At 43.7% G+C, this 23,204-nt stretch overlaps 2 protein-coding genes and 1 non-coding gene across 3 annotated transcripts; all 3 read right to left on the bottom strand.

The window, feature by feature from the left end:
• Nucleotides 1-1,392: 1,392 nt before the first annotated feature.
• On the bottom strand, nucleotides 1,393-4,731 carry DCTPP1 (dCTP pyrophosphatase 1). Its single transcript, XM_006181511.3, has 3 exons — nucleotides 4,568-4,731; nucleotides 3,773-3,883; nucleotides 1,393-2,177 (listed from the first exon to the last, which is right to left on the bottom strand). The coding sequence occupies exons 1-3, from the start codon at nucleotides 4,663-4,665 to the stop codon at nucleotides 1,877-1,879; spliced, it is 510 nt and encodes a 169-aa protein (XP_006181573.1). The 5' UTR covers nucleotides 4,666-4,731; the 3' UTR covers nucleotides 1,393-1,876.
• A 7,433-nt stretch (nucleotides 4,732-12,164) lies between these two features.
• Nucleotides 12,165-14,446, bottom strand: SEPHS2 (selenophosphate synthetase 2). Its single transcript, XM_006195787.3, has one exon. The coding sequence runs from the start codon at nucleotides 14,270-14,272 to the stop codon at nucleotides 12,914-12,916; it is 1,359 nt and encodes a 452-aa protein (XP_006195849.3). The 5' UTR covers nucleotides 14,273-14,446; the 3' UTR covers nucleotides 12,165-12,913.
• A 6,747-nt stretch (nucleotides 14,447-21,193) lies between these two features.
• Nucleotides 21,194-21,300, bottom strand: LOC116657679. Its single transcript, XR_004312876.1, has one exon. It is a non-coding gene; the product is annotated as a U6 spliceosomal RNA (small nuclear RNA).
• Nucleotides 21,301-23,204: the final 1,904 nt, after the last annotated feature.

Raw genomic sequence — 23,204 nt, 5'->3', positions numbered from 1 at the left:
TATTAGGTCTGGAGGGCATGGCACCACGTTCAGAAGGGGGTCCTTGAGAACTTGAGTCTGTGAAAGAACAGCCAGCGGTAGAAAGAAAACCAGAAGTGTCTTGTCTGGGAAATCTAGAGGAAAGTGTTTCACGGAGGAAAGCAGCTCAGTCAACTGATGCTCTGGTGTCCACTGTGTGTGTATGAATTCGGAGAAAGTGGTGTAGACAGTTTTAGTGGAGGGGTTGGGGTGAAAGCCAGCTTTGAGTGGATTAGGGTATAAATGGGATAACGAGTAAGCAGAATGGATCGGTGTAGACGACCCTTTTCAAGAAGTTTGGGCATGAAAAGCATGAGGGAAGGAGCTGGAGTTCTGCTGGTTTTGTTTGTCAATAGGGAAGAGGCTCACATGCTGGTGGGAAGGGCTAATGGAAAGAAAGTGATTATATAGAAAGGAGATGAGATAATTGATCAAGGAGACAGGATTAAATAAGAGATCAATAAGATAAGGCTCCTCCTATCACTGGTAGGGAGAGGAAAGGAGGGTTTGGGAACATAAAGCTAAAGCAGTTCAATCTGATGGATCTTTTTTTACCTGGGAAATAAGAGAGGTCACTGGTTAAGAGAGAGTGAGGTCATTAATAAGAGGAATGAGGCCAGTAACAGGGAAGTGCTTCATTTTACTGATGTGGAAACAGGCTCAGAGGGGAAGCAAAAGTAGTTTAATGGTCTTCCCTGCGTTACCCTACCCTGTGAAGGAGGCAGGCCATGGGTATCTCAGCAAAGGAGATACGTCTGAGGTCACACAACACTTTTCTTTAGGTGTAGAAGTGGAACAAGAAATTGACCTTGGGAGGGCAGGAGAGGGGGCAAGGGGCTCAAGCCCCGGGGAGAGGAAGCCCTGTTCTGCTCCAGACCAGGTGGACCTGACCCTGATTTGTGCTGGGAGCCAAGGGAGAGGGACAGAGGGGTCTCACAGGGCTGGGGTCTTGATGGACAAGGCTGGGGCCTGCCCTAACTGTTGATATTTCCTGCTCTGGCCTCCTGAAAGTTTTGAGTTGAAAAGCAAACATAAGAACAACTGCACACTTAGGAAATACCTAGTATGTGCCAGGCACTGGCCTAAGCACTCTACTTACAGTAACTCGCTTAAATCTGACAGCCCTATCAAGTAGATACCACTCTTTCCTTTTCTTTTTTGTTTTTGTTTGAGTAAAGGTAGATTTATTCAGAGAGATACACACTCCATGGATAGAGTGCAGGCTGTTACAGAAGGCAAGAGAGAGGCCACGAGGTGTGGGGGTAGGGTGTCTAGTTTAAAGTAAAAGTAGTTACACACTCCATAGACAAGAGTGCGATCCCTCTCAGAAGGGAGAGCGGCCCATTCTTTTCATTTTAAATGAGGAAACAGAGACACAGAAAGATAAAGTAATATAATGAACATGAACCACTATCAAAGATGGCTCCAGAATCTGGGCTCTTAACCAGCACTACATATGGTCTCCAATCTTGTTTAGAGAAAGGGAAGAGACTTGCATGAGATCAGACAGGGACCTTACTGGAAATCAGGTCTCTCTGCTCTGCAGGAGGGAGTTACAACAGAGAATCGTGGGAGCTGGCCTCCCTCAGAGGCCTCCCTGCTGTCCCTCCACAGCCTGTGCTGAGACAGAGACTCCCCGGCTGCTCCAGGAAGAATCCAGAAGTTGCTAACCAAAACTTGTACTGAGAAAGAAAATAATCAGGAGGTTATCTTCTGGAAGTTCTTGGGCCTCAGACCTCAAGAAGTGTAGCCCCCAAGCCCATGGTCTGCTAGGAAAGGTCTAGAATGAAGTTCCATGGCCAGGGCACCCTCTGCTCCTCAGATGCCGTGCTGAGTCAGAGGTTCTGTGCCTACGTCTCTAGGTTGGGGCCTGACCTGCGGACTCACAGGCAAGGTCTGCAGGCCTCACAGCCTGGTCTTCAGAGGTGGCCTCGTGGGGCAAGTCTGTATACTTGCGGGCGGAGCCGCGGGACAGATGTGCTGGGTAGCGTCGCCGGTTGGTGTCCATCTTGGAGAGCACTGCTTGGGGCAGGTCTACATGGCAGCGGGCTGCTAATGCTACCAGGTAGATGAGGACATCACTAAGCTCCTCTTGAAGGGCTGCTCGTTCCCTGGGGGACCAGGCTTGGGGGCCAGGCTCCTCATCGGGCTTCCACTGACTGGGGAGAGAACACATAGGCGCACATGCATAGATGGTAGCCAGGACAATGGGTCCACCTCTCTTAGGTGCACCCTAGTCCTTGCAGCAGTAAACTCCCACCTCCTGGGAAATTCCTCCAAGTACAACTCAACTCATCTGGGCTCTGACTCTTCACGGGCCCCAACAGATGACTCACCCAGACCTCTGTGTTCCCAACCTGAGCCAAGTAGCCATGAGAACATACCACTTACTGCGACCCAGTTCTGCTCCCCACCCCCTGCCTGAGCCCTAGACTAAACCTCAGACCCGGACCTCTGAGGAAGCCTTCTAACATCCTCATGCCTCTTGCCCTGTGCCATCTTTTAAAAGCACAAATTACATTTTGTCCCTTCGCTGCTTAAAACTCCCTCAACTGTGCTTGGAATAAAATCCAAACTCCTACCATGCCCTCTAGGTCCTACAAGAATTGACTCCTGCCTCTTCCAATGTCATTGTCCACCAATCTCCCTTTGACTCCCCACCTAAAGCCACTCTGGCCCTTTCTGTCTTGCAGAGAGGCCAAACTGTCACAGGGCCTTTGCACTTACTGTTACCTCTGCCTTGAATGCTCTTCCCCCCATCCTTCCCGTGGCTGGCTGCTACTCAGGTCTCAGCTCAGATGTCACGTCCCCAGAAAAGCCTTCTCCCTCTGTTATTTTCTTTCTCATCACCTTGTGTTATTTTCCACATAGAATTTGTCACCAGTCCATATCTTTTAAAATTGGTTTGATTATTTATTGTCAGTTCCCTTGCACTGTGATGTAGGAACTGTGTCTGTCTTGTTCAAGGCCGTATCTCGATCCTAGAAGACCTAGCACACACATGATGCTCCCGAATCTGTAATGAACGGATGGCTTGCCCTCACAGACATTTGTGCCCTCATTTCTCCACCCAACAGTGACTGCCCAGCTTAGGCCTCACCACCTTTTGCCTGATGTACACCAGCCTCCTCACTGGTCTCCCCTGGCTCAATGCTCTTGGTGATCCAATCCACCCTGAAGACATAGTGATATTTCTACCGCTCAAATCTGGTTAGGTCTTCAGTCTAAACTCTATTACTTCCCAATCCTGATTCTGTGTTCCAACCTACCGCTCTCCTCCACAGCTACAGCAGATATATATTGAGTGCCCATTGTGTGCCAGGCACTTCGGATGGACCAGAGAACAAAACATACACAATCCTTGCCCTTCCTCGAAAAACTTACACTGAAGGAATCTTAAATTCTCCCTTAATTTAACTTGCCCCTTCCTACCTCACTACCTTTGCAAATGTAGTTCCCCCTGTCTGAAATGCCATAGGCAGGTCTTCTACAGAATCCTTTCCAACCCAGAGGCAGAGGTAAAGGAAGGTTCCAACACCTCTCCTTAGACCTGGATCTGCCTTGCTGTTTTCACAATTTTCCCAGGAGCCTGGGCAGCCCTAGCGGGCAGGGACCCATTAGCCATCTCTGTATCCCCAGCAACCAGACACAGAACTTGATAGTGAGGAGGGGAAATTGCATCCATGGATATTTGATGGTCAAATAAATCCTCCCCAACAGACAGACTCTTCCAGGAAGTCTTTCATCTACTCACAAAAGCTCCGCCAGCTCCCCTACTTCCCCCACCAAGGCCAGGAGGAGGTTCCGAGGCTGATGGAACTGGTCCCAGTCTCGTTCAGCAGCAAACTCAGCATGGAGGCGGCGGCTAGAAGAGGAGGAAAAGGGTGGAAGTCCAGGTCCCAAGGTTAGGGGGTAGGGCAGAAGATGCAGAACCCAGGCAGGTACCTCAGTGATATGTAATGGGGACATGGGTAGCAGAGAAGATTCTGCAACTAATTCCTTGGATGGCCTAAGCAAGTCAGTTGTCTTTAGGGGACTTGGTTTCCTTATCTATAAAATGGGTGCGCCCTTACACAGACCCTAAACTATCGAAATCTAGCAATACCTTCTTTTCCGTTATTCTACCTCCTGCTGGGGCTTCTGCAGTTTCCTCCACCTAGAATATCCCTATCTCTGCATATCTAAAGCGTATTGATTTTACAGAATGCAGAACCAAGACACTTCCCCTAAGAAGCCCTCCTTGATTTCCTCCAGCAGTAAATGTCTCCCACCTCTTAGCACTACATTTGCCCCCGTCCTTCGTCTCGTTCCTGGAGGGCAGAGGCAAGGCAGAAGCAGCATTGGACTCCGGTATTCCCCCGCCTCAGGTGTGCACTGTTAATCCCATTTTGCAGATGAGGAGGTTAGAAGCCTTGCCCGAGGTCAGGGAGCAGAGCTGAGACCCCAGCACAGCTGCTAGCTTTCTTCCCGACCACGTGGAAGGACCCTCCCCAGTAGGAGGGAGAAAGGGGGCGATCTCCCCAGCCCAGACGGGGCAAGGACGGCTTACATGTCCTCCAGCGTGGGCTCAGAACTGAAGCTGAAGGGGCCGGCGGAAGCAGTACCCTCTCCCTCCGTGTCCCCACGCCTCTCCCCACAAGCTGACATGCTGCCCACCACACAGCAGTCGGGACTGTCTAGGAGAACCTGGGTCCAAGCTCAGAGCCCCCGCCTCCGGAGCCCCTGACCAATCACAAGCATTCACGATTGCTTCATGGGGGCGGAGCCGAAGGAAAGACCAATTATTTACGTGGAGTTTACTACAGCCTGCCCCTTACCGGGCCTGGACCAACCTAAGAGAACTTCAGGCCTGCGTTCCTAGGCTCTGGCCCCTGAATTCTTGAGTCTGGACCGAGCGTCTTAAAGGTATATGTACCAGATTCTAGCAGGGGAAGAGACAAAAGGGCAGGCAGTGGGCGAAAGAGCGCAGGCGCATCACTTCCCTTTTGGACGCCAGATGGCGCCAAAGCAAAATGACTGGGCGGGGAGCCCCGCGGGGAGCCCCGTGGAGAACCCCAGAAACGAAGCGTTTAAACAAGAAAGGGGAATTTACTAAGAGGATAGAGGAATGTCTCTAGAATACAGCTGGGCCTTAGGAATGACCTAGAACTAAAGTAGCTGTTTCAAGCACTTTACATACTTAATCCTCACACAACTCATTCAGTCCTCACAACAACCCTCTGAGGTAATCATCATCCTCACTTTACAGATAAGGAAACTGAGAGATGGAGTAATCTAACTCAATAGCTAGTAAAGTGGTAGCCAGGTTTCAAATTCAGGCAGTTTGGCTTCAGAGTCTGTGTTAATCCCTATGTTGTCTCAAATGGTGATAAAGTACTATGAAAAAGATTTTTCAATCTACAATATTTAAATACTATGAAAAGTGGGGGCAGCTTTAGACTACATGATCCAGAGAAGATGGGGTAAGTAAGCACTGCTGGTTACCTACTCAACTGCCCTTTCCCCTCCTCTATTCTTGGCAGAACCATGATGCTGTTCTAGGGTCCACTTTCCTCTACTTGATTGATCATGTGACCCCCATTATCCTGGCCATTGATCAGTTTTATCCGTGAACATGTGGCCCAGTTCTTGACAATAAGAAGTTAGAAGAAATCTGTTGGAGACTTCTGGGAAAGTTTCTTAGTTCTTTTTTTCAAAAAGTCACAGGATGTTTCTGCCTTTAGATGTTGGTATGTGAGGATCAGATTGTGATGAGAGCTAGCCCACAAGCTGAGACTGGTAGACAGCAAGATAGAAAGGACCTATCCATTATTTTTACAAGTTCCAGAGGTGCCCTGATTTAGGACTCTGATTATGTAAAATAATAAATCCCTTTATTGGTCATACGATTTTTAGTTAGTTTTGTTACTTGTCTTTGAGCAAGTGACATTTTTTTCTTTTGTTTTCTTTTTTTAATTTCTGAATTTATTTTATAATATCATATTTTTTAAAGTGACGCATACTTGAGGTACAATATTATATGTTACAGGTATACAATAAAATAATTCACAATTTTTAAAGGTTATACTCCATTTGTAGTTATAAAATATTGGCTATATTCTGCATGTTGTAAAATACATCCTTGTAGCTTTTTTTTTTTTTTTAGCTTTATGTTTTATTTATTATTTAATTATTTTATTTTGGTCGGGGAAGGTAACTAGGTTTATTTGTTTTTAGAAGAGTTACTGGGGATTGAACCCAAGACCTCATGCATGCTAAGCAAGCACTCTACCACTTGAGCTATACTCTCACCCTCCTTGTAGCTTATTTTATACCTGATAGTTTGTACCTCCTAATCCTCCACTTTCATAGCAAGTGACATTTAAGCTAAGCAAAAATCAAGGGGAACAGAATTCTAGGTAGAGAGAACACCAATGCTTAAAGCAGGAAAGGCTTGGCATGTTCTAAAGACAAAAATAATTCCAGTGTGGCAGGAATATAGTGAAGATGGGGGAGAATGGTGGGATATGGTGTTGGAGAAGTTAAAAGAGATGAGATCAGATCAATCAACCATGGATTTTATTTTATATTTTACTTTATTTTTTTATTCTAAGTATTATGGAAACGCTTTGGAGGATTTTAGGCAGGGGAGCCATGTGATTGTATTTTGTATGTTTGAGCCCTCTGGCTGCTGTGTTAGGAATGAATCGTTGGAGGGCAAGAGTAGAAGCAGGGAGATGAGTTACGGCTGTTGTCCAGGAAAGAGATGCTGGTGACTTGGGCCAGGCTGATGGTGGGTGAAGATGGAGAGAAGTGGATGCCTATTTTGGAGACAGACCTATAAGCTTTGTTGGTTTTTAATGAGTGAGATGGGAGAAAGGGTAGAATCAAGCATGGCTTATAGGTTTTCAGTGTTGAGCAATTTGGTGAATGGATGGTGACTCATACTAGGATGAGGAAGATGAGGTGCAAAATTGAACACATGTAGCATTAGAACTGTGTTTTAGGACAGAGGAAGTTGAAGGTGCATATCAAGTTGGCAGAAGGATTTATGAGCCTAAGGTTTAGAGAAGAGATAAGGGCTAGAGAATCAGTTTTGGTAGTCTCAGTCATTTAAACAGTACTTAGAGGGTGGGTATAGCTCAGTGGTAGAGTGCATGCTTAGCATGCACGAGGTCCTGGGTTCAATCCCTAGGACCTCCATTAAAAAATAAAATAAATAAACAGCATTTAATGTCAAGGAATTGGAGAAGAATAACTTATACAAGAATCTAGGTAGACAAGACCAAGATTTGGGGCACTCCAACATTTAGCAGTTAAGCAGAAGAGAAAGGTGAGGTAAGAGGAAAATTGGCAGAGTGTGATGTTATGGAGGCTAAGAGAGGAAAGTGGTCCAGAATGAGTGCTGCTGATGCTGCTGAGCTGCTGTGTAAAATGAAGTGCAGAATTTGCTACTGGATTAGGCAACATGGAAGTTGGAGATGGGAGATAAGAGGGAGTCCTGGGTAATTCCTCGGTTTCTGGCTTGAGTAAATGGATGAATAGTTTTGCCATTCACTGAAATGAGGACACAAAAGACCTGGCAGTTGGGGTAGGAAGAAAGATAATGAATTCAGTTTGGGACACATTGAGCCCATGATGGCTCTAGAACAACTAGATGATTTCCAGCCGGCAGGTGGACATACAGGTCTGAAGTTCACAGCATTGAGCTGCCTTATGGATCTGGGTACTGAAAGTTTCAGAAGCCAAGTACCACCCCTAGCTCCTTCCTTGATGTTTGCCAAGCTTCTTCAGGCAAGAACACAAACTCTCACTGGAATATAAAACACCACTTGAAGAGCAGCTTCTCAGGAGTTCTCTGCATCTCTGATTTTCGAAGAGTCAGGTTTCCAGGACTTGTAGAATTCACAGGTCAGATGGTCCTTGGAAACTGACAGGAAGGAGGAGATACTCTTTCTCGGACTGCCCCTGCCCACCCCAACTAGGAGGTTCCCTGGCTGAGCTGTAAAGCTCTTGCAAAGCATCCTGCAGGAACATCCAAGTTCTTAGCTCCACAGCGTCATGCCCTGAAAACCAACCAAACCCAGCTCCAGCCCAGCACAGAGCATGGAGTTGGTGGTAGGGGTGCGTGGGAGGCCTTCATGAAGGAGAAGGAACAGACATGAACATATGATTGGCCCCATCATGTGGATTTCTTATCCCAGGCTCTTCCTGAACCCTCACCCCACATCCTGTTAGTTTCCTTTGTTCTCCTCAGATACATCTTGGCAGCCAGATTTCTCTGCTTTAGTCAGGGCCTCAGTATACTTGGTCTTGTTTTTTGGTCCACATTTGTGGTTAGCCCTTTATAAATAGGTCTATTCCCCAGAGTCTGGACTGTACTCTTTTCAAACCAAAGATGTTTATCCAGTGCACGCTAATGAATGTTTAATGATAGAATGGATAGGCTGGGACAGGCAAACATGAATATGCACACACGCCCTTCTGCTGCTCAAAAGAGTTTGGCCATCTTCCCCACTAGACTGAAGCAGGTGCAGCTGGTTCCAGTAAGGCTCTTCTCTTTGGGAAACCCTGGAGTGGAAGAGGCAGCAGAAGCTGGAGAACAAAGTAGCAGAGGCCCATAAGGTGGGCAGATGGCTGGGACCTCATGCATGCTAAGCATGCGCTCTACCACTGAGCTATATCCACCCCCCATAATTTGGTTTTATATAGCACTTCATCCACTAGAGCGCTCATGGTACTTACCAGTTCTTACCTTAATTTTGGGGTGATTGGTGTCCCTGTTCTAGATCTCCCCCTAGAAGCAGCATCAGGCTTTTGTTTTCCCAGGGCCTGGTACTTGAGTCGATCTAATAAATACTACTTTATAGGAGCACGTCTCATGGGATTCTCTCCATGACTTGCCTGCCATAGGTGGGCATGGCTGTACCTATTTTACAGATGAGGAAACTGAGACCCAGAGAGGTCAGGAGACTTGTCTGACCTCACCAGAACTCCCCAATGCTCCTCAGCAAGTGAAAGGAGTCTTCCCCCGCAACAAGGGAGTAGAGGATGCAGCTTTACATGAGCTTCGATGTGTGCTGAGGTCACCTTGTCACTCTCTTTCCTTCTGCCCTCTGTCCTTTCTCTTCCTCTACCTTCAATTTGCTCTTTTTCTCTTTTTCCTTTGGCTCCCTTCCCTTTTCTTCCTCTTTCTTTTCCTCCATCATCTTTCTTACCTCTCTTTGGACCTGTGATTCTGTTCTGACTTCCACCTGGGGTCTGTCACCCCCACTACCTGCTACCTCCATTTTGCTGCCCAGCCCCTCCACAAGGAATAGTTGAATGCCTACCTTGCTCTCAACCCCTAATCCTTTCTTGGGTAACTAAGAGGACCCAGGCCAGGGAAGCATCCAGTCATTTTCCTGCCCTTTCCTACTGCCCATCCCAAGCTAGAAAATAAACGAGTTAGAGAACTGTGTAAGTGGACAACTAGGACCAAGGGCCAGATTTCTTCTCCAAAGCCTTGTCCTGAGAGATTGTTGGTACCAACTTCCACCACTAGGAGACACCAAGAGCAAGGAAAGTGTGAAAACAGGGGGTGCTAGGGTCCCCAGTGTGTACCTCACTCATTCATTCATTGATTCGTTGATTCAATATATTCTGAGCACTGACTGTGAACCAGACACTGTTCCACGTGCTTCGGATACAGAGTATTCTCTGCCATCTTGGAGCTTATATAGTAGCAGAAAGGGACAATTGTGCAGTGAACTAATAAATCCTCAAGACAGTTTCAGATCAGGATAAAAGCTATGAAGCCAGTAAGTACTACGATGAGTTGGAGAGTAGTCAGGTGTTGACTGAGGTCAGAGAGGGCTTTTATGGAGCGGTTTTATTTAAGCTGCGCTTGGACTGGGAGTGAGCGAGCTAGGCAGAAGGTTCCAGACAGAGTACAAAGGATCTGGATGTGTTTGAAGGCCTGTGGGAAGGCAAATGGGCTACAGTTTATTGAGAGAGGAATTGAGTATCATGAGATGGAGCAGGGGTTTTATGCAAAGTTTTATGAGAGCTTTGAGCTCTGAGCAGGGAAAAAGCCGACTGAATTTATTTATTATTATTTGTTGTTGTTAGATGAAATTTTATTTTTCAAGGTTTTATTTTTGGCTGGAGCTTACGACTACTTCTTTTTTTTTTTATTTGCTAACTTTCTATGTAACTATCACTAATCCTTTTTACATCTTCCATGAATCTTCAAATACAATTTTCACACAATTAAATATATCAATACTCTTATCAGTTTCATTTGTTCTCTTCCTGGAAGACTTCCAGGCTCCTGTTCCGGCATGGGCTGGTTGTTCTCTATGCCTGCTGGACAGATATTGCCTTGAGACCTCCCTTCACCTCTCCCCTGTGCTGGGTTGGGTTTCCTGGACCTCCTGTTTTTCTCTTTCTCAATTTGTTCCCTTGTTTTGATGGAGCACATCTCCCAGTAGTTTCCTGAGAAAGAGTGAATGGGATGAAACCACTTCGCTACCTTGCATGTCTAAAAATATCCTTATCCTACTTGTTTGGAAAATGTGGCCAGATATAGAATTACACATAGAAAATCATTTACCCTCAGAATTTTGAAAACATTGCCTGTCTTTTAGCTTCAGACTCACTGTTGAGAACCTGATACCATTCTTATCACCAAACCTCTGTAGGTGATCTGCCCCTCCCCGCAGAAGACTTCAGAGAGCATAGCTATCAGAAGCGTGGACTCTGGACTCTGGACTCAGACTGTCTGGAAGTCTGCCAGTGCAACCTTGGACAAATTTCTCAATCTCCCTGCACCTCAGCTTCCTCGTTTGCAAAATGGGGTTTTGAAAGTTTAAAGGAGTCAATACGTATAAAAGCACTTATATGTCAGTGCCTGGCAAAGAGTATGTACTATTAAACTGTTTGCTGTTATTATTATTAGGGTCTCTTTGTCCCTGGCATTTTAAAACTTAACAATGAGTGTAGGTCTTTTTCCATTCACTATGCAGAAATTCAAAAAGCATGTGACAGACACAACTTTAAAATTTTAGAAATCTTTCTTGTATTATTCTTTGCTAGTTTTCTTTCTTCCATCTGCTTTATTACCTCTTTCTGGAACTCCTCTCAGATGTTGAACCTCCTAACTCACCTCTGATTTTCCTGTTTTTCTTCTATTGTGCATCTTTTTGTTGTTGTTGTCCTTTCTGATAAATTTCTCAACTTTACTTTCTAAGTCTTCTACTGAATTTTAAAATTTTAGCTACATTTTTATATTTTAAGTACTTGGCTCTTATTATCTTTTTATAGATACTTTGTCTTCATTTCTGCTTTTTTCCCTTCTGCTTCCAATATTATCTCTTTCTTGAGTTTTTTGTTTGCTTTGACTTCAGGTTGGAGGCTTGCCTCAAATGGTGATCCTTGACTGCTCATATTTTAAAATGAGGCATTAAAAAGAATGTGTTTGAGTGAAGCTTTTCAACTGGGAGGCTCCCTAAATGTTTATATTTATAGGTCTTTTTCCTGGGCAGGTTTATTTTCTCCAGAGGAATATTCTCCAGTCTTCTATCTGCACCAGCCAGGGGCAGTATAAGCTTCCTGGGCAATGTTTCTAATAGTTAAGCTGAGGAAGGGAGCTGGGGCAATCTCATTATTCAGTCCTTACTCTTTGGTTTTTGATCACGCTCCCAGTACTCTCTCTGCCTGGTATCCTTGACTTGACAGTATTTTTTAAATCCACATTTTCCAAAAAATAAATCACCTTTTTCCTACAAAGGTGAGAAGTCATCTGGCTGTGTGAAGGAGAGGTGTGAGAACTTCAAAGATCTAATTACTCTGTGCATAAACTTTTAACCAGTATCTGTTTTTATCCTCACCTTTTGACCCCACCTTCCTTAGTATACCGGGAGCATATCTCCTTGCTTCCTGTTAGTATTCCCCGACTCTGAAGGCATTTATACTTTGGCCTCCTCTGTTCTGCTCTTCCACCCACTTTCCATCTTCCAAGAATAGTTGACTTTTTTTTTTTTTTTTCTATTTCCTCTCCTACCCTTTAGTTCTTGGGGTTTACTCCTGTCTTGAGTCCTTTGCTGTCAACTCTAAATGAATCAGCTGGTTTATTTTATGACTGTAAAAAGATTCAGAATTCCAAGGATCCAAACATTAGCCAGAAAAATTTTTCAACAAAATTCTCTTTATTTCACTAGAAATCACTTTATTGATTAAATCACCAGGAATTTTCAGCACAAGATTTAACATCTTAATGTCCACCAAGGCCTAGGCTCTGGGGCTTGCTCTGCCTCTCCCGGTCCTTAAAGGGGTTTAGAGGGAGAGACATCATTAACAGAGACCAAGTAAGGTGGCTGAGGTCCTCCTTTCCCAATCATTGGACAAGCTGCTCAATTCTTGTCCAGAGCAGGAAAGAGCCAGTATTTCAGAGAAATCTAATAAAGAATTTGACATTGCATTTTACTATCTCTTTTAACAGTTTAGATTTATCAACAATATTGGTCCAAACTTATTTGCTTCTGATCTAAATGTTTTTCATTTTGTAATTTACTTCTGCTATGTATGTAATTTTAATAATCTCACTCCCTGTGCAGAAATCAATCAACCCTGTGCCAAGAGAAATCTCTCAAACCTGAGTAGCCTAATCTTGCTCTTGGAAAGAGTAAATAAAGGTTTTTCTGCTCTTCTTCCACTCAAGAAATTAACAAACCTACCCCTCAGAAGTTCAAAATAAATGTTACTTTTGGCCTTGGAATGTGCAGCTTTTGATGGGCCAATTCAAGTCACCTAGAAAGAGCAACTGGAACTACTATGCAGGCAGCCTTTGGAAATTTCTTCCTAAAATCAACTTTTGAGAATCATCCATGATTGTGTACAAAGGCTGTCTGGTCCAAACCACTTCTGCTATTCCATCTCATGAGCTAGGCTCAGAGGAGGCACTGGAATTCTCAGGAACAAGAGCAGTAGCAGTGGCCCCACGAGGTAGGACCTCAATGACTCGAGGCTTGTCAATGATCCGGGCGGTCCGGTTCCCCTTTTCCACAATGCCGACAATCCATGCTTGGTGACCCTCTCCATACTTCGAAGATTTGATTTCAGAACAAAAGCGAGCTGCTTGTTCTCTTGGCAGACAAATCAGTAATCCCCCTGAAGTTTCTGCTGAGGTTCCTTGAAGGAGCCCAAAGCGCCCACTGGCTTTGCTGATGGCAGCCATCTTAGCAATAATTGGCAGATTATGAATGACAAAGGACACCTCATTTCTTTGTTGTTTTGCAAGGTTCTGAGAGTGTCCTAGAATGCCAAAGCCTGTGATATCGGTGGCTGCATGGGCATTAAACGTGTGCATTAATCCAGCAGCAGTTCTGTTGAGGGTAGCCATATTGAACATGGCTTCCTGATAGGCCAGCTCTACCTCTTCTCTGGAGACCACCATCTTTATTTTATTCCATCTCTCGGGATTATCCAGCCATTGGTGGGCATTAACAGCAACTTGGGTTCCTAAGGGTTTGGTTAACACCAGCACATCCCCAACAACGGCACTGTCAGGCATTATGAATTCATTTGGCTGACATACCACAGTGGCAACTCCACCGACGATAATCCAAGGGTTTACTACCGTCTGCCCACCAGTCACTGCAGTCCCTCCTTCCTCTGCAGCGTCCCGAAAGCCTTTGATCATGAGTGGTGTTATCTTCTCTCGCTCCTCCTCAGTCATACTCTGGCTGACGCTGAGTAGCATCAACATGTTGTCACATTCGGTAATGCCCATGGCATAAAGGTCACTCAGCACGTTGGCACAAGCTATGCGCCCCATCATGTAGGGATCTTCCACCAAGGGGTAAAAGAAGTCCGTGGTCTGCACCAGGGAGAGGCCCCCGTGTCTCAGGGGTATGACACAGGAATCCAACCCAATGCCGAGGGTTGGAAGGGCTGGGCTGGGTTCCGCCCTAACCGGCAGGCCGGCTTCCTGGGCCGCCTCTTCTGGGCCTCCGACCAGGGTCCGGCCCAGCGGGGGCCGCACGTCTGGCCGCGTCAGTCCCGCCAGGAGTTTGAGCAGCGTCTCCTGGGGGACCTTGCAGCCTCAGCCCTTCATGCCAGAGAAGCCGGTCAGCCGCCAGCTAGGGCTTAGGCCCAACGCCTGGGGCTCGAAGGGCCGGTAGCTCGAGAAGCCACGGCCTAGAGACAAACCCGCCGCGCCCGAGGAGCCTTCCCCCGCCGCCACAGCTGCCGCCATCGCCTCTCCGCCGGCGCCCGTTGCTGCGGCTTCCGCCATCACGCCTGCCCTGCAGGGAGGGGAAAGGAGGAGCGAGTAGAGGAGATCCTTTTTACTTTCTACTCCAGTTAATAAGGAGTAAGTCAGACGTTACCGCAGAGATTTTCCCCGGCACAACTCTCGCGGAAGGACTACTGCCTCCCCACGCGCTCCTGGCGGTCCTGAAGGAGGAGCCGCTGGCCTCTCCTATTTATACCCATGGTGATTGACAGCTGTACCATCCAATGAGGACTTTGTCACCGAGGGGCGGGCTTCCTGCCGTCTAAAAGATGTATTACAAATCAACCACCAGCTTCCGAAATTGGTCTCGGCAAGTTTACAGAACAAGCGATTTTGTTCATTCCCCTTGATGCAATTTAAATGAACTCTTGGGAGAACCTGGCGAAACTCTGTTCCCCTCGAGGCAGTTGACCAAATCCAGCATTTTCTAAGACAAGGGAAGATCGGTCATTCGGCAAACCTCAAGCAAGTCAGAACTGTCCAAGGGTCACTTGAGAGCGCACATGATCAATACAGGGTAGGAAATAGTCAAGGGGGAAAAAATTAGAAAAAAATGATGAGAAATTGTAAGTTACTAACATTATGTAAGCAAACTGCTGCATCCATTCTAAGTGAAGTAAACCAGAAAGAAAAATACCATATGATATTGCTCATATGTGGAATCTAAAAAAAAAAAAACAAAACAAACAAAGCATAAATACAAAACAGAAACAGACTCATGACAATAAATACAAACTTGTGGTTACCAAGGGTGAGGAGGGTGGGAAGGGATAGACGGGATTTCAGAATTGTAGAATAGATAAACAAGATTATACTGTATAGCACAGGGAAATATACACAAGATCTTGTGGTAGCTCACAGAGAAAAAAATGTGACGATGAATATATATATATGTTCATGTATAACTGAAAAATTGTGCTCTACACTGGAATTTGACACAACATTGTAAAATGATTATAACTCAATAAAAAATGTTATAGTGTTGTTTAAAAAAATAATGAAATGTTAACATGGACTTGAAAGAATTTTAGGACTCTTAAGTCCAGACACCTGCATGGGTTCTCATGCTGCTTCCACCAACTGCCTGTGTGAGTCACTTTCCCTCTCCCGGAATCAGCTGACTCATCTGGACAAAAAGTAAGCTTACCTAAGTTTCTTTTATTCTAAAGTTTCTATATATCTTTAAGTTAACGTATGTGAGAGTCTGTGATGTATTCATGAAGGGTAGTTTGCCAATATCCTTTAAAATTATAACGGCATGCATTACCTTTGACCCAGAAGTTCCAATTGTAGAACTTTATCCTGCAGATGCACTGGCCTGTTTGAGTAGGAAATGGTAGTTAGTTATTGCTGTGCTTTTTGTAATATCAACATACTGGAAACAACTTAAGTGTTTATCAATTATGATGAAAATAAATTATGATACATTTACATTACAGGCCACAAAATAACTGTAAAAAAGAATAAGAAAACATTGATGTGATTATATTGATAACAGTTATAGTTCTAATAGGCACAATTCTAAATGCTTTACATATATTAACTAACTTAATTCTCATAAAGACCTTATAAATTAAGATTCTCATGAGATATTCAGATAAGGAATATAAGGCACAGAGAGATTAAATGACCTGTTCAAATTCACAGCCAATTTGGAGTGGAGCTGGATGTGAATCCAGACAATCTGCTCCAAAGACCACCAGATTATACTTCCGATGATGTTTGTTAAGAGAAACAAAGACGCTTCAGAACAGTAATGTATAGAACACTATTACTTGTTTTAAAAAAAAGTAGGAAAGTCTATACAGAAGCATAGCTCTGGAAGAGTGATCACCAGAAACTGGATATTTTGATTGCTTCTGGGGAGGGAATGAGATGATAAGGGAACAGGAGATATTTTCCATTATATTGTGTTTTTCTTGTTTTAACATTTGGAACTTAAAAAAATTCTTTTAAAATTTAAATGTAATACATATTTGAAAAAAAATTAACTGCTATGGGAATATAAATTGGTGCACACATTTTGGAAAAGAGCTTGGCCTTAACTGATAAATTTGGACATATGTAAACCCATGCAATTGCACCCATAGGACATGCCCTAGAGAAACTGCTGCACAAGTGCCCCAGGTGATATATACAAGAATGACTGTTATTGCACATAAATTATACTTCAATAAATAATTAATTGATTAATTAAAAATGTAGGAGCTCTGGAGATTGATTGCATAACAATGTGAATGTACTTAACACTACTGAACTGTACAACTAAAAATGATTAAGATGGTAAATTTCATGTTATGTGTATTTTACCACAATTAAAAATATTAAAAATATAGTAGATACTCATAGATCTTATGGCACATTGTTACAGTTGTTTCTAAAAATATTTTTTAATTGAAGCATAGTTGATTTACAATGTTAGTTTCAGATGTATACATTTGGTTTTTTATTATTGCACAATACAGTATTAAGTCCTGGAGTGAATTGGGAGGACCTAGAACATTAGAATTAGACTGAGTTTCAATCTTGGCTCTCCTAATGACCTTAGGTGAATTGTCTAACCTGTAGGAAACTCACTTTCATTGCCTATAAAATAGTCCTTTCACCTGAAGGTAATAACACTTATCAAATAGGAATATTATGCTAGTTAAAATTTAAAATGTGTATAAAGCACCTAACACCGTTCCTGGCTGATGGTAAACTCAAACTAAATGACAGAACCTATTATCATATAGTACTGTTAACATGGGTACAGGGACTGGAATTCAAATTCACAAAATTTATAATACCTTGAAAATTTTTTTATAAAAAGAAATTCATTTATCTCCCTTAAAAAAAAAAGAACTATAACAGTAAAACACTGGAAATGATCCAAGTGTCTGTCAACAAGGGAATGCATAAATAAATTGGGATATAATCACAATGGAATATTATTTATCTGAGAAAATGAAGTATAGGCAGCGCCATCAGTATGGATAATCTCAAAAACAAAACGTTGAGGGAAGAAGCAAGTTACGGAAGAAGACATAAACTAAGATGCCATTTATATACAAGCAATAATATATTGTTGAGAGATGCATAAATGATAAAAAAAACTTTCAGAAGGTAAAAGAGTGAATGATTAACAAAATTTAGCATAGGAGTTACTTCTGGGGAAGGGAACATAGGGGCCCTCTGAGCTTTGTTAAATTCTGTTCCTTGGGCTGGGTGGTAGTTACATTAGTGTTCACGTAACTATAGATGTGGAAGCGAAAGATCCCTGGGTTTTGTCGAACCTCTGGATCTGCTATCAGTGAGCTGTCTGGCCTTAAGGAAGTTACATAATTTCTCTACACCTTAGTTTCCCCTACTGTAAAATCAGGGTCATAATCTCTGCTTTGGATCATATGAAAATCTCAACTATGAAAAGTTCTTTTCAAAATGTTCAGCATATTGTGACCATGAAGGATTCTTTTATCATTTTTGGGAAAAACAAGAACATTCTATTACATCTGTAGTCACCTTGCCTGGGTTAAAAATTGACTCCATCAGGTACTTCTGGTTACATACTCTCTTAGGTCTTTGGACTTTTCCTTTTCAGTATTTAGTACAATTTGTACTTCTTTATTCATGTGATTACACCATAACTATCTGTCCCACTAGGCTGTAAGGTCCAAAGAGCAGAGGCTTCTTTGTTTTGTCCACCCTGGTTTCCCAGGCAATAACTTTTGTGAAACGAATACATCATTTTATACATTGCTAAGTACATATGCTGAGCCTTAGGATGACCAGGACCTCATGCATACTAAGCACAAACTCTACCACTGAGCTATCCCCTTCCCCCCTGGAAGTTGGCATTCTAATCTCCGTTTTACGGAGGCAAAAACTGAGATCCCTGATAGGTTAGGGGTCTTGCACAGGGTCACTAGCTGGGAATCAACCTAGTGAGAATGCAAACCCATGTCTGTCTGACCTGAAGGCTGGTGCTTTATCGCTCATCCTAGGGGCCCCCTTGATAATACTAATAACTCCTTGCAATGCCTCTCAAGGAATCAGGATTCTTTTGGGGGAAGATTTTCATCCATATCGCTCCCTGTCACTTCTACCTGGGAGCAATGTTCACCTGGGCCAGTGCAAAGTAAATTTGCCTTGGCCAGTGATCAACCCACTGGGCTCAGAACAAGTTCATATGCCTTTGTGCAGACAATCCACCTGGGTGGATCCTTGTAACTGCATCATGAGCATTCAAAAGTGATTTTTAAAAAATCTTTTGCTTATTTTTCACTGAGAGATTCACTGAATACATCTACCATTTGGGTCAAAGATTGCAAAGGTAAAATCCTGGAGGTGAGGTTGGGAGAGCAGGCAAAGGAGAAGAAAGAGAGGTTTTAAGGAACGAGGATTTGAATACCAGCTTGTCATTTTTTAAAATTGGGGCATAGTTGATTAACTATATATATGTTTCAGGTGTACAACTTAACTATTCAAAATTTTTTTATAGATTTACCGCATTTAAAGTTATTGTAAAATATTGGCTGTATTCCCTGTGCTGCACAATACATCCTACAGCTTATTTATTTTATACATAGTTGTTTGTACCTCTTAATCCCGCTTCCCTGTCTTGCCCCTCCCCCTCGCCCACTTGTTTTCCATATACATCAAAAGCCTTGGGGCTAGGGCTAGTTGTAGTTTTTTCCCCCATTATGATAATCATTTAGTCATAATACTACATTTTAAGGTTCAGTACACTTTTTAGACTGTTTTTTATTGTGGTGAAATATACATTCAGTATATATACACTGAAAATACTTCCGTATGCTTAGTACACTTTCAATTCAAATTTTTTCTTATTGCAAGATCATTCTTCTGTCATTGGAGAAAAGTCACTAAATGAAATTTAGTAAAAAGGAAAAAAGTTAAAATAACTTGAAATCCTTCCCCCCAGAGAGAAGTACTATTGACACCTTAAGGAGCAGAGCTTAGTTTAGGCATTTTTTCGTATGTACTATATGGAGGGACACCACCTCACAATGACCGCCAGGGGACGCCCTACCATTCCTTCCCGGCTGTTTGGAGCCGCAAAGTATATGTGTTCTGTGTATTACATATACTTTAAGAAACAAAACAAAACAGGGGGAGGGTATAGCTCAAGTGGTGGAGTGCATGGTTGGCGTGCATGAGGTCCTGGATTGAGTCCCCAATACCTCCTCTAAAAATAAATAAATAAACCAACTTAATTACCTACCCCCCCAAAATGAAATTAAAAAAAAAAAAAAAAGCAAAAATGGGATCATCCCATTTATTTCTAGTAAGAAATAAAATAAAGGCTGAAAAACATCCGGTATGTAATAGATGCTCAACACTTCTCGGTTCATTCACAAATATTTATAGAATACCTCCTTTGTGTTAGTCACTGCACTAGATATTGGAGATACAGCAGTGAACACAACAGACAAAAATCCCTGTCCTCATGGAGCTGACATGCTAATGGAGAGAAATAACAGTAGATAAGATCAATCACTTGCTAGTTAGGGATAGATATTAAGGAGAAAAAATAAAGTTTGGAGAGAAGGGTATAAAAAGTCTGGTATGTGAGTGTGTATTGTGTGATTGTGGCCAGGGAAGCCCTCATTGAGAAGGGGACCCTGAAGTAAAAGCCTGATGGAACAACGATGCAAATATCTGGGAAAGAGTGTTTCAGGCAGAGAGAATGGCAAGTGCAAAGGCCCTGGGGCAGGAAGGAGTATACCTGGGGTGGTCTAGGAACAACAAGGAGGCCAGGGTGACTGCTCCACAGTGAGTAGGAAGAGTTAGAGGAAATGAAGTCAGACAGAAGTGGCAGAGGGCATGGGGGAGGTGGTACAGGACATGGCCTCAGAGGTCATTGTAGGAGTGACATAATCTAACTCTGCTCGAGTTTTTTAATCTGCAGCCACACCCCAGAGGTCCAAAACCTTTCCCATTGGCCTGAGCCCCCAGCGCTCTGGCCTGACAGCCAGCTCAGGGTCCCCATTGTTGGTTCCTGACAGGGCTCTCACCTTGGCCAGCTACAGCTCTAGTTCTCAGCTCCCACCTCCCCTGGGCTTTCTCCATGGGGCTTCCAGCTACAGGCTCTGCCTCAGAAGATTTGAGAAATGACACCCATGACCACAGCTCTCGCACTCTTAACCACCTTCCACCATCCCAAATGGCAGGAAGTTTCATCTTTGTATCTCACATCTGTATGTGAGAAGCCCTAGTGGGTCAGCTCTTGCCATAAGAACAAGAGGGAAACAAGGAGAGAAAGAGGCTCATAATGATGTCAGAACTCGGGGAACAGAGGATTTGGAGACAGAGATCGAGGTCAGTAGAGCGCTTTTGAAGGTGGTGAGGGAGGAAGTCACGTGATACTCTATAGGAAGAGCATTCCAAACAGAGAAACACCCCTAGCAAAGTCCTGGAGACAGAGCAAGCCTGATGGGTTGGAGGAACCGTCAGAGGCCAGCATGGCTGGAGACAAATGGTCAAGAGAAGGGCAGAAGGAGTTGATGTCAGAGTGGCAATGAAGAGCCCACTGTGCCTGTAAGGCCTTTGGCTTTGGCGCTGGGTGAGACAGGAGCCTTTGGAGGGTTTAGACCGGAGGACTGACATGATCACCCTAGCTAAGGTGAGGGCAGATGGACTTGGGAGGTGGAACCAGAGGGAAGGTGAGGAGGCTCCTGCCAAAATCCCAGAGGAGAAATGATGGTGGTTTGCACTAGTGGCTACATTAAAGATAGTGAGAGGCAGGCAGATTCAGGATATTTTTTGAAAGTAGAGCCAAGAGATTTCCTGATGATTTGGGTGCAAGATCTGATGGGTAACATGGAAGAACTTTGGACTTTTCCTCCTAAGAGAAAGAGGAAGCCACAGGATTGGTTTTAAGCAGGGGGATGACATGGTTGAATTTGTGTGTGTGTGTATTTTTTTATAGACCACTTCACGAATTTGCAAATCATCCTTGTGCAGGGGCGATGCTAATCTTCTCTGTATCATTCCAGTTTTAGTATATGTGTTGCCAAAATGAGCATGAATTTTTGTTTTTGAAAGATCACTCTGGCTGCTATGTCGAAAACAGACTGGAGGGGAAGAATGCAGCAGAGGACAGTGAAGGATGGTTGCTGGCTTGGACTGAAGGAAGCAGGTGGAGGGGGTAGACAGAAGACGGGGTACACCTCTCCCTGCCTCTGGACCTTTGCATAGGTTGCTCTCAATCATCAAAAAGCCCTTTATGACCAACAAACACTGTTATCTTCAAAACTCCAAGAAATCCCTCTTCTGTGATGCCTGAGCCCTGTGATTTCCTCTGTTTTACCACACATCATGCTAGGTTTTCTCTGAAATATGTGAGCTCTTCACAGCTGGGATCACACCTCACTAGGCTCTAAGAGCCCAAGGCCCAGTCTGAGGTCTGGTGCAGAGAAGGCTTTAGAGAGCATTTGTTTAATAAATAAATGAAAAGAATGTGAAAGAGGAAATAGGTCAACACCCTGATATTCAGAGCTCACCAAGGCATTGCAAAACCTTTATTATTGTTGTTTTCAGATTATGACAGTAATATGTGCTCTTTATTAAAAGCAAACATTACAGATATATTAATCACAGCATGAAAGATCCCCCAAGCCTCATCCTCTATACTCCAGAACTAATGCAAGACAGCTCTAGAATCTAGAAATAACTATGCAGAGTTCAGTAAATATCCTCCCCCAATATGTTTTATGTATACACCAAAAAATGAAGTATTTGAGAGGCAGAGATGTGGGAGAGAGGGAAGCTCAGGAAGGGACTTCCTGCCTCGCAGACAGATTAAGATGTAACACACACTGTTTCATAACTTGCTTTTTTCCTACTTGCATTATGACAATCTTTCTATGCTAATAGATGTAAGTCTACGATATTTTGTTAAAGGTTGAATAGTATTCTATAAATAGATTTGTTTAATTGATACAACCAACTTTTTAAAATGGAGGTACTGCGGGTTGAAATCTGGACCTCGTGCGTGCTAAGCATGCGCTCTACCACTGAGCTATACCCCGACCCCCAGATTCTTATTACGCTGGGTATTTAACCTATTTTCTTCTTCTTTTTTTAATTTAAAGATTTCCTTGAATATCCTTGCTGCATTTATTTTGAGGCATCAGATTTTAGGAGTGTAGTTGAAACAGGTGTTCTTCTTGGGGTAGTCAGAGGACTGGAGGCTTTGTTTTATGGGGAATATTAGCTGTGACTGAGGATGTTCAGCCTGGAAGAGAGAAGAGTAAGGACTGACATGAATCCTGTCCAAATTTCTGAAGGGGCTTCCAGGCGGGAAAATAAACAGACTCATCCTACATTTCCACAGGGCAGAACCAAGTCTAGAGCATGGAAGTCACAGGAAGAAAATTGGCATGTAATGCAGGAAAGCACTTTCCTACAGGAAGAGGTGCTGGAGATGCAGCGGATCTCCTTGAGAAGTCTTGAGCATCCCACCTTTGAAGGTGTGTAAGCGGGCTGGCTGAAGGTTCAGTAGGAGGTAATATATAAGGGACTTGTGTGAGGCAAGGAGGGGTTGAATTAGGTGATATTCAGGAGTCCTTTCAAATCTGAAATGTTTTACTACACTTTCAGTGGAAGGTATCACAAAGAATAGCATGGAAAAGTTGGCATGAAGCCTTAGAGAAGATTTTGGGAAGATTTTGACAAGTGGCAACAAGGAAGGCACACTTCAGGCAAAGAGGATGAGCTGATGAGAGATTAAGGAAGAAAAGTAGGACATGAAGCTAAAGAAAGTTTGAACCAAGTTATAGTGTAAGATCGAAATTCACCCCAGCTAACAAAGAGCTTTGGGCACTTCTGCCTAACCCTAGCCCCACAACCTCTATTTAAGAGCTACTTCCTCATCTGGAGATTTAGGGTGTGACCCTGTTCCCTTGACCTTAGCTGCTTACTGTAGGGC

Source organism: Camelus ferus, chromosome 18 (assembly GCF_009834535.1).
Source record: "Camelus ferus isolate YT-003-E chromosome 18, BCGSAC_Cfer_1.0, whole genome shotgun sequence".
Taxonomy (NCBI): domain Eukaryota; kingdom Metazoa; phylum Chordata; class Mammalia; order Artiodactyla; family Camelidae; genus Camelus; species Camelus ferus.
This window is presented reverse-complemented; position numbering and strand designations above follow the sequence as displayed.